The following is a 12045-nucleotide window of genomic DNA, read 5'->3' as shown; positions in this document are numbered from 1 at the left end:
GAAAATGAAAAGCTTTACGTTTAAGAGGATCCTTTTGACATCCCCAGGTTTAGCCCTTTTTTTCACCAACAGCCCTATCTTGTGAAACAGTTGATGGTATATGGGGATGCAGATCAGGGAAGAGGCAGATTCTTACACATAAAAGACAAAGAAGGCCCAGGTGCGAGGCACATATCAATGACCACTCCTCTGGAGCCTCTAGGCAGGCGACAGGAGTAAGTAAATGGAGACGAAAAGAGTAAGAAAAGAATGTTCGAAAGAAGATGCTGCTAATCTGTTGTTATTTCTCTCTCCTTTTTAGATTATTTTTTAAGTAACAAGTCAGATTGTAAGTACTTAGGTGATAAGGACTCAGATGTTTTAGGTTCATTTCCAAGAGCAATGTCATGCCCACGATTTGCTCAAGGGATAATCTCTGGAAATCCATTGATTCTCTGGAAATGCTGATGGCCTTTCCTGGGGGAAGACTGAATGTGCAGTACCCGTTTCTTTGCTTTAGTGACCATTACTGTTAACCAAAATCATGTTGAAGCACCTCCTGTGTGCTGTATTATCTATTTTGCATATCAAAATTCTACTGTCAATAACCCTTTGAGGCAGAAAATAATTATCTCTATTTTACAGAATAGAAATACTCAAAAAGGTTTATGTAGTAGTAGCTGGCAAATGACAGAGCTCAAAATTGGGGCCCAAGTTTTATAGGGCTTTTTCTTGCCTTTGGCAGTGAGTCCAGGCTTAAGAGAGGGATAAACGTAACACCTGGCAGCTTAAAGTATCTAGAAATCTCCCACTGGCTTGCTCTTCAGCTTTGTTTCCTACAATTAGCAGGGTCCTTCCGGACCTCTCAGCCTGCCACCAGGGTACAGCTAGCAGCTTTAGTGGGGGTGTGGGAAGATCAAAGCAACAAGGAGGAAGCTTGGGATGCAGATGCCATGTTTATGATGCAATCAAAAGCCTTAGCTTTGTGTGGAGGAGAAAAAAAACCATCATAAACACTGGGAAGATGGGGGGGCTGCACAGTGAGCGGCTTCAGTGCTTACCTCCGGCTGATGACAAAAGCTGCAATGAGAATTACCACCAGCACCACACTGCCTGAGACAGAGACCAGAAGGACTGTGGAGTTGGCGCCATCTCCAATGATCCGGGAAGGCACTGGGAATGACAATTACATAAGGGTCACCTTTGGGAAAGTCTTAGGAGGTAGAACTTCTGAATGGGTCACAGTTTTCAATGTTCTGAAGCCACTTGGAGAGAGAAAGACACTTGAACATTTCAGAAAGGGCAGCAGTTTTGAATGTACCTCCTTCCCCCAGAGCTATCAAAAACCTGCCTCTTTTTGCCTAGTTCAAAAGCCACTTCCTCCTTGTACCCTTGCTGGATAATTTCAAAGGATGTCAATTCCTTTCAGATTCAACTCTACTTTCTCTTCTGCTTTTTATTCTTATTTAATAATTTGTGAATAAAGTTTCTTTCTTGAAGTCAAAAATTCTGCCCTATCATCTTTTTATCAAATACGCCCAATTTGGGTTCATTAATTACTGGGGATGGAGGTATCTTACACCAACTGCTTGTTCATGGGTACGCCCCTCTTAAGCACTTTAAATTTAGTCAACCAGTCAATCCAGCTCACAATGTTTAAAGATTTGATATGTTTGTTCAAAGGGTCTTAAAAAAAAAAAAAGGCTTATCTGACTTGATTTAAATGATTCTTAGAAATAAGTAAGGAAAAAATATTTTTGGTGCCGTCTTTAATCGTCCCAGGGAGAAAATTCCCTATATGAATGTTGGGTAGCTATGCAACCCTCAATTTGTCAGTTTAGTAATCCCATTTTTCACAGTTTATAGAAGGCTCAAAACAAGAGAAAAATAGGCAACATTTTTCATTCATAGGAAAAGACAAATCAGATAGTGCTTCAAAAATGCCTTTCTCTAAATCACATGAAGTTTTCTAAGTTACAGACATTGGCTAACTTATTTCAAGCCATGTTCATTGCAGCAAAATGTTTGCTTAACAAAAAAATACAGACAACTCCTTAGATTTCACTGTAATGGGATTCACCTGTATTATAAAAATAGCCTCAGAAGTGACTGAGTCTGGGTGGTCCTTGTTACCTGTGTTGGTTGTGACCTCCAAGGGCTCACTGAAGTCTCCATAGCCAGCTGCTGTCCTGGCTCGCACGTGGAAAACATAGGAAGTGAGAGGGTTCAGGCCTTTGATATCTGTGTTCCTGGCAGCTGTCCGAACTATACGATAGCTTCGCTCATTCTGATCCTACATCATGGGAAGATAAAATCGGGGAAGGTAGCAGAATAAATCTCCTGCTTACTCTAGGTGCAGTATTAAAGGAGTCAAGCCAGTCGACTCAGAAGCTGAAAGTAAATGGAGATGAATAAACTCTCTGGAGCCTATATTCTCTTGCATGTTATAAGTACTGTTGTTACTTCTTACTTGTTGAAAGAAATACGTAATTCAGGTATGACTGTTATTGATGCTGACCATATCCAGATCTTTCCTCCTACTCTTTTTTTTTTTGAAAGGAACATTAAATGATGGTTGGTGGCTTTTCTAGCTCCACACCCAGCAATTTAAAAGACATAACTGTGAGAAGGTCCCTTGTCTTTTCCTATTTTCTGTCTAGAAAATGTAAAATGTGTTGTAACATGGTTTCAGTGGAAAAATCCTGTCCCTTTTCTACTTTTAATAAGAAAGCCAATAAGTGATTATCTTTAAAAAGAAAAAGAAGACAATTGTTCATTTTCTACACAATCTCGAATGCAAATAGCTCTCTTCAAAATTCTGTCCTTTAAGAGAGACAAGTTATTTGTAAAAATAATGCCTTTCTATAACTTTAAGAGGCTGAAGAATGTGATTTTCCTTCCCTGACTTTCTATTAAAAGTCATCAAAACCCACATCTTTATTCTGAATAGCAGTGATCTACTTAAACAGATCATTATTTCAACTGTTATGAGTCACTCTCCCTGATATAAGGTTCATAGATTAGAACTTCTTAGCTATCTTGATTTCCATTACTAGATAGTAAAGATATATTACAATACAGTGTATTATTATTATTGTTATTTTCTGCTTTTCAGGATAACTAAGTAAATGATAAATTTCATAATCATACTTAACTGGGAAGCAAAATGCATTTGATTGGGGATTCACTGGTATTCCATGACTTACAATTGGCTAACACTTAAACAGAAGGGAGGGAGCAAAGGAGGATGGGAAGGAGTTGAGGAAAGAAGGAAGAAAAGAAGGGAGGGAGGGAGGGAGAAAGGAAAGAAGGAAAGAAGGAAACAAAGAAGGAAGGAAGGAAGGAAGGGAGGGAGGGAGGGAGAGACGGAGGGAAGGAGGGAAGGAAGGAAGGAAGGAAGGAAGGAAGGAAGGAAGGAAAGAAGGAAGGAGTATTGTTCACTCAAGTAATACCTTCTCATAATACTTGACTTCATATTCCAGGATTACACCATTGGGCCGATCTGGTTCCAACCAAGCCAGTGCCACACTGTATCTTGTGACTTCTTTAGCCTGGACCAAAGCAATGGATGATGGTGCTGTTAGAAAAAACAAAAGACAAAGGACATTTTCTTTAGGAAAAGAAATGGTTTTGGTGGTATCCAGAAATAATTTCATGTTATTTAAGAAAAGTGTGAAAGATTGTCTTGTCTTCCCCTTGATCATTTTACTCTTCAGTATAAAATCATACCATTTTTATCCTCTCTCCAGTATATTTTTGTATGTGTTTGTCTTAAAAAGAGAATCTCTGAAGTAAAAGCCGGTGGGCTCATAAGCTTGTAGTACCATTTCCACAGCATGTAGAGACATTTCTCATAAAAGGCTGTAGGTACAGAGAAGGCTGTCTTGTTTTTAACCTTTTGTAAGCCACGGCAGCCTTTGGAAGACCTCATTTTAAGCTCGGTAAAGCTAAATCTAATCCTACCTCCCAGTATTATGAGTGCCATCTTACTGGACTTTAATTCCATATGAGCAAGAGAATGTACAAGCCTTCCATAAGTATTTTAGGGAATGCCAAAAGGCAAACAATTTGCATATTTTCCAATATAAATAAAAGTACTGCTTAATTACAGTAAGAGTTCAGTCTGAACGCGACCATGTAAATAATGAATACAAATCAAGCAGTGTTGGTCTCTCTGAACACACGTGGCATTTTGCAGCTATTTTACAAGAGCTGACATGTTGCCTTTGCCTGCTCTTTCCACTGTGAAGGACACAAAGGCAGCCCTCTAGTGGGTGTGTTATGGGGTGGAAGGAGGGCACACTTGAGATTTATACACCCAGGCTGCCTGATGCTCACTTCTCCACTGTGGTGGTCGCATCTCTAGCCAGCCGTTATCAGGCTCTGCTGACACCGACAATGGCTGGTACCCATGCGCAATCTCCAGGGAGACGGGAAAGCATTCATGAAATCCTTAATCTTATCTAACAAAGCTGCCCTGGAGAACCAGAGATTAGAGAGCTCCCTAACTCCAATGTATATATTCTTTTGTTCCCAAACTGGGGAAACAAATATCAAAAACTGGCCACTGAGGAAGAATAAATTAGTGCTGGGTCATCCTCCTGCCCTTTTACAATACATGCATATGACTGCCAACCCCTAACTCCAAAGAACAAAGATAAAAAGTAAAATACATTGTCACTGGAAATAGTATGGGAAAAGCTTCAAACCTGCTTGACCATGTCTGACGGGTGTACTGATGGCAGGGAAACCAAGCAGACAACACCATAGTCAAACAAGGGAGTTTTCCAGCTGAATCCAGTACAGTAGAGACTGTCTTCTGGAGGGGGTTATTTGACAGCCCGGGATCTCTATTAGGGATGGTAACAGGCACGTACACACGCGCATGCACACACACACACACACACACACCCCTCTCTATTTTTTTTTTCCTCTCTCTCAGTCCCAAAGCTATTCCAGATTGGATCTCAGGCAAAAACACAAGAGAAAGATACAGTAGATACACATGTCCTCCATCAAAGGCAATCCCAAGGTTAGCAATACCAAACCCAGTGAACAAAGCCGCACGCGGCAGACATATGAGGAACTGAACATCTGAGGAAAATGAACAACAGAAATGTGCTCATTACATTCATTAAGGCTCCCTTCTCCCAACACACACACAGGCACACACAAACACACACGCTCATATTTTCTCTTTCTTTCCTGGCTGACACAAAGCCATTGTCCAACCAAATGCAAAAAGTGACTTTGAAAAATATAGAGGTAGCAAGGAGGCTAAGAAAACTGCCTGGCTGTGGAAAGTTATTTCACTCCAGGTAATAAATACATTGCCTAACAGACCACTTTAGCATACACTCCACAAAAGGCGCTCTTTAAACTCTCATGTTCAGGATTGAGAAATGAAACAGAAAAGTGAGGTCACTAGAAAGAAAGTGGGAGGGAGAAAAGTCATAAAATTATAAAATGAACTTTCTCTCGGAAACGGTCTGGGTCAGATCCTCATAATCGACAGATTCCTTGGGAAAGAATTGCCTGCCTGCTCTTGGAATGTACTGATGAACTAAGACAGCTTCTCTCTGGTTGGGTTATCATTAAGCTGCTGCATATGGGAAATGAGCTTGATTTTTATTTTAGAAGTTTGAGCAGCAGTGTTCCTGTGACCATTCAAAGGGAATATGAACTCAACTAAGGTGCTCAAAAAATCTCAAGCAGGGAGTTGGCAATATAATCATGTTAACTCATAGAGTATTTCTAATGCAGCCCTGCTTGGGAAGCTGATACGCATAAATGTGAAAATAAACCAACAGAGTGTACCTTGACATAGCTGTCATAAAAATGGAGAATAAGGAGATACTGAAAGAGAAATGCAAGCAAGAATGAAGGACTGAATGAAAATAGAATGCTAGGCTGAGGACAGTCAGAAAACTGCTGAGTTGACTTTTGTCTTTTGTACCTACTAGACAAACAAATGTAACCAAGGAAAAGCAGAATACATAGATCTAATTCACAAAGAGCGTTATGTTCTATGGCTGTAAAGTCTAAATTCTTTATTGATCAGATGTTCTTCAGAAGAGCATGTTATCAGGGCACAATGACACAAGCAATCCATGACCAAGTGAGGTTGGGAAATGTACCTGAAATATACAACTGCACTGAAGTATAAGATGCCAGTCATTTTCCACCTATGGAGAGCTTATCTTCTCTAGTAAGAAGGAGTGTGAGAAAATCTGGGCTTTGCCATACTGCCACTTTGGAAAGGAGGTAGCTTGAATGTTCTCTACATCATAAGCCACATATGGGCTTTTCCCTCACCTTTTCTACCCCATTTCCAAAACAGGCTTCAACTTTACATCTGGAAGGCATCACCCTACTGTGTGTGCCTGCCTGTGGGTCACTTGCCTAGAGGAGGCGTTTGCCAATGACATTTTGCAATTTTCCCCTACCGCGGTGTTTTCCAAGCATCAGACTTCCACGCCACACATTTGCTGCCACATCCCTCTGCAGCTTGTAAGATGATTTAAGTAATATTTTCTTTAATAAATGCAGTATCTTTAACTTCAACAGTTGTATTTAAAAAGAAATTTCCCATTTACTGGTATCAATGAAACCTTGTCATCACTTGAAATTAATGGCAAGTAACCATAAAAATGAACATTGCATGTCAATGAAACAATGTTATCAATGTTTGCTGGACACTCTTACTTCTCCAAGGATTGTTCAAAATGGAGATTAGCCAGTGCTAGACAAGCAAAGGATATCTGGGCACTGACTTGAGATTCTGACCTTGGAGTACTCAGAATTACTGAGAAAGAATTGAAAATGAACTACATTGTACACAGGGCAATTCAGTATTATATAACATCTCATCAGTGTGTTCCCAAAAATCATCTCTGATGCCACCATTGGTATGTTTCCATACTTTGGTAAACCATGCCCAACCCAAATGTCTTGAATCCTGATTTGCAATATTCCAAGGCTCTGCCCTTTGCTTACAGAATTAGAAGGAGGAGATAATAGAATTTTTTTAAAAAGATTGTCCATCCCACCCTTAAATATATAGTTCAATAAGAGCTTTGACCAATCAATACCTAAGTTCAAAAGAGAGCTTCTAATTATAGTAGAAAATTTGGTCAGCATAAAAAGACCAAGCAGAAAAAAAAAGATTCTCAGTGTCCACTCAGTTCTTTGATTTACATTCTGAAATCTCGTAGAGACAAGGTTCTTCCTCCCCATCAACTCAGCCACTAGACACATACTTAATGAGCACCTATGGAGCAAGGCCAAGAGGGGGAATGCGTAAGCATGGTCAGATAAAAAACAATTCTTAGTATCGGACTAACTACCACCAAATACTTTTGCCTCTTCTTAACTAGAAGAAGGTTTGGGAAATTTTTATAATAGTCTTACGTAGAAAACACTTTCCAATGTCAAGTCAGAGGACCCATTTTTCAAGAATTTAAGAGGAGAAGATTCCTACTGCCCCTCTTCTTATTCAAGTTCTCTCATGGGTGATGGGGAGGAGTTAAGTAGGGGACACTTTCTCACACATTTTATCTGTAGACACTCAATACACCTGCTGAGTGTCAGAAGCAAAGCCAGGAAGAAGCTGGGGGGCTGATGAACACATTCTCACTACAAGAAAGAGATGCGTCATAGACCGAAAAGCATTCCTATCTACCCACAGATTTCTTTCATAAAGGAGGTTCTTGTTTTAAGGACAGTTTTGTGCCTCCGGACAAATGCAGGCATTCTTTAATGGTTGGAATTCAGTCATGACACATAGCAATGAGAGCTGGTCATGTCAGTTGACGTATGGTTAAAGAAAGATGATGATGTAAAAAATCACAAGGCAAGCACTTCTAAAGGATAGCTCTTTAAAAAAGATGTGTGATTTAATTCAATGGAGTCCCTAATTTTCAAACCTTTACAGCAAAATCTCCAATGACTCATAGATGTCAATTTTCCTAGTCTAAGGTGCCTATCCTGAGACCTTCATTTTTTTATTACCCACAAGGAGATTTCAGCAGTTTTTAACCCAAAACATGTCTCTCATTTCTTGTTCTTTTTAACTTACAAATCATGGTGACATATGCAGTCAATGGTGCTCAACAAATTTGTCAAATTTTTACATATTAAAATTCCTCTAAAAAAAATCTTTACTGTAGACAGCAACAATTTTCTAAACATAAAGTACCAGAAGTAAGCCATCCTTAAAACAACTTGCCATCTGCACCTGTTTCAGAGGACCTTTTGTGGGGTTGGTTGTACTATTTAGGTTAACTGAGGTATTGACAATTAGGGGTGAAGCAAATGACAACTCTAATTATAAATGGAGTCTCTGTTTCTAAGGTCCGTGTGATGCTTCCGAACATTTTTCAAACATACAGCCTGTAAAATGTCATTCAAATGTAAGTTAACATTAAAACCAGGCATCACTGCACCTGTTCCAGACAGCATTTTGAGGTTCTGCTCTTTAGGCTGAGGAAGATGTTGACAATTTGCTCCACATTTCTTCTCTGTATCTGTAGGGCATATGCAAATAGTTCTCCTGACTTCCTAACTGCCAAGGTGGAGTGGTGGTAAGACTCCCAAGTCATAATACTAAATCCAAAAAGGATCATAAGCCTCCAAAGATGGACAAGGGCAAAGTCAGTCACTGCCAGCAGAAGCCATTAGTTACTACATATGCAACAGCCACCAACGGATATAAAGTTGAAACATGGGGTTAATAGGGTGGAGAGCCCTTTGCAGTCTTAATGTAAGGAAGCAGGATTATTGGGAACAGACTCTGTTTACCCACATACCCAATGGACACAAGTGAAATTGTAGCAAAATACCATTTTTTAAAAATGATGAAGCAAAAACCAAAAGAGGATGAAAGGAAAAATTTACCAAGGCTTTCCAGTTGAAAGATCTGAACTTTCTAATAGAGCTCCAAGATAAATTTCACTCCCAAAGAATGTTGTATCCACAGTTCTCAAATCCCCGAGAAACTGAGAATGCATTCTAAATAGAACCCCCATTTGCTGTGTACCTGTGGTTACATTTGGTTTGAGAGCAGACCACAACGCAATCAGAAGGTACATGTGGGTTTTATCTCTGTGTGTGTTTTTGATAAACAGAAACAGCACAGATTAGGGGCTGTATCATGACTCTCTAACTGTGGTGCATTTCACAAGGAGAAATTACAGGAGATGCTTTGATGTCAAACAGAGGTGGCTGCCTTTAAGAAAATGGTAACTTTAACTTTCTTTGGTTCAAAGCTCAGCAGTTCTCCTTGCTCCCCACTCATGTGAATGCTGCAATTTTCTTGTATTCACTTCCTCAATGACTTACCATTAAACACCTACAAGTCATTTTACTGCAGCAGTTTGGTACTTGTGACACCCAAATGGGATGGAGAAGAGAAGAGGAGATGTGGAGAAAAGAAAGAGAGGAAAGCTTCACATGGTCCCTGAGCTAAAAAATTTTTATTCTTGAGTCCAGTATCACAAGCAATGAATTAAAAACACTTTGGGGGGAACTTGGGAGGAAAAAGAAAACAGCTGACTGCATTTCATTACTGGTTCAAATTAGAGGGTGGAGAGGGTGAGCCAGGAAATAAACAGATGCAATGAAAGGTCTCCGGCCTGTGGGCAAGGAACAGTGAAAACAGCCCTTTATGAAAGTCAAGACACCTGAAGCCATGGATATCAGTGGTACACAATGGCCAATGTTTGGAGGACAGACGGCTTCTTAACCACAGCAGGGTTACCTTTCCCCTCCCCAGGATCTGGATTTAAATAGATGGTATTTACTCAAGGGGTCTTTCACTGATAGAAAAATATAAACCCACCATTTATACATATCTCTGCTTAATGCAAATAGCATATTTAAATTTAATTACTTGGAGCTTAAGGTGGTTTTGTTCCCATTTCTTTCTCAATTCAACACCCCAGCTCTGATTTGCTCCTTATCAAAGGTTTGTGCATTTTAAAATGCTGTCAAGCATCAAAATTAAATGCTTCAGAGCACTAATGATATCCTTGTGATTAAGGGTTTTGCATCTCTGAGATGCTAGGAGCTCTGGTGCTAACATTAATTGTTTTCTTCTACATTCCAGATGGAGAGAAGGATTTCTCCTCTCAAGCTAGGCAATACCTATGGCATCAAACATAACTCGGCAATATTTATACGTTCTTTTTCTTACTATTATCATTACATTATGTTATAGTACAACAGTTTACAAAGTGCTTTCACATATACATGATTTTGTTTGCAGTGCATTCAATCAGCTGGGTCAACTCCTCTGCTATCTTTTAGGTAAAATCATTAAAATCCCCAACCACCCTCACTGGATGCATCATCAAAGTAAAAAGTCAGCTCCACCCCACTCCCCCCCAGCTTTTAGTTACTACATCATGCATCCACACAAGTACAGTTTCTCATAGTCCAAAAGTGAAACTGTTTTTAAAGCAAAACTGCAAAAGGTATAAAAAAAAACTTGATTATTTCGAAATCGGTATAGGATTTTTTTCCTTCTTTGACAAAAAAAAACCATAGAACCAAATTATCAACCAAAATCTTTAGAAGACTGTGAATTAAATGAAATTCATTTATATTTAGATGTGGAAGTATTCATATTTATTAAGCTTAAACTTAGAATGTATGAGAGATGCATTTTTTCCATAAAGTGATTTCCAACGTCAGAGCAGAGTCTATTTTAAACACATATTATGAAATAAAGCAGTGCACAGCCACATTATCCTTCAGCAACATTTACTGAAGGATAAGCTGACCCACGCTGCCAATGATTTTAAGAGTCTGATTTTGGAGCACTGTAAATACTTGAACTAAATGATTCCAGAGTAAGACTTTGCAAAGTCTGTGATTTGGTTTTTACTTTTGGTTTAATAAAAGACGAAAATTTTGCAAGCCTTTTTTATTTCCCAGATAGATAGGATGGCACGTCATTTTCTTTATGCCAGAGAGATGGGCAACAGATTATTTTTGACAAATCCTTTACAGAGAGCTATTGGTTAAATTTTAAATGATAGAATGTGATGCTATTCTTAGCCTTCACGTTAATTGTTTGCATAAGGAAGTTGAAGGTATTGAGTTGGCCTCTTTGGCTAAGGCATCCAAAAGTGTGAGATCCCTTCCCTTCTAGATAGAGCTTCCCAGCCAAAGACTACCTTCCTAGATTCTTTTGTATCAAAGGTAGTTCATGTGACTGAGTTTGGGGTAATGGAATGTGGGTTGAAGTGATTTCTCCTCTTCTAGATCTGACCCATAAATAGCTCCCTGTGACTCTCCATTTTCTTGTACCCACAAGCCAGAGGGAGGTTAATGCCCCAGGCCCATCTTGGAAGCCCCACACCCAACAACCCCTCATCACCACCACCACCGACTGGATACAATTTCAGCAATAAATAATTTTCTATTGCGCTAACCCATTGAACTGGCATTTGGGGTTAAAACAAGTAGTCATTCAAGTGAAGTGGAGCCTTTTGGCAAAAAAGAGGTATTTGTGTATCACAACTAACTCAGATAAACTGTAGAAGTACTGTGGCCCACAGAAGATTGGTTTGTGGTTTTGCAGCCTCCTGAAAGGCCTTTGGGTTCCCTCCCGGAACCTCCGGCTCCTGGTCATGCACGATGAGCAGATATCCACCCATTTGTGAGAAACTGGAGTGCGCTGCCCCGAGGTCAGCAAAGTCAGTGACAGAGGCCGCATGGCTTCCCAGGGACAAAATCACGGGCACCAGTCTTCTAACAGGGAGTGAAATCAGCAAAATCACAAAACACTGGGCCAAAAGATTCAGCTAATCTTATGTTAATGCTAAATGGGAAAAGACAGTGGGGCTCTCAAAATGGTTTAGTTGAGTTTTCTTTGTAGAAAAGAGTTAATTTAGTTTTCACTGCATTATTAACTGCTTAAGCAGATGAAGACTTAGGCCCTTTGAATTGCCACAAGACAAAGAATGGGGAAAGGAGCAAATCAGATGCCAGTAAACTCCTGGGCAAGGCACTTGCACATACATGCACACCTGACATCATTCATCCCTACAACTCTCTGAAGTA

General features: G+C 39.7%; 1 protein-coding gene across 2 annotated transcripts in view; it reads right to left on the bottom strand.

Annotated features, from left to right (window-relative positions):
• EPHA4 (EPH receptor A4) overlaps positions 1-12045 on the bottom strand; it is a 156215-nt gene that overhangs the window by 35934 nt on the left and 108236 nt on the right. For both annotated transcript variants that reach the window (XM_033230074.1, XM_033230073.1), the window contains exons 6-8: positions 3432-3556; positions 2113-2272; positions 1041-1152 (exon numbers count right to left, since the gene is read on the bottom strand). In XM_033230074.1, coding sequence (XP_033085965.1) covers positions 1041-1152; positions 2113-2272; positions 3432-3556 — 397 coding nt within the window. The remainder of the gene's footprint in view (positions 1-1040; positions 1153-2112; positions 2273-3431; positions 3557-12045) is intronic.

The sequence above is a fragment of the Trachypithecus francoisi genome, unplaced genomic scaffold (genome assembly GCF_009764315.1).
Source record: "Trachypithecus francoisi isolate TF-2019V2 unplaced genomic scaffold, Tfra_2.0 Lachesis_group13, whole genome shotgun sequence".
Classification (NCBI taxonomy): domain Eukaryota; kingdom Metazoa; phylum Chordata; class Mammalia; order Primates; family Cercopithecidae; genus Trachypithecus; species Trachypithecus francoisi.
This window is presented reverse-complemented; position numbering and strand designations above follow the sequence as displayed.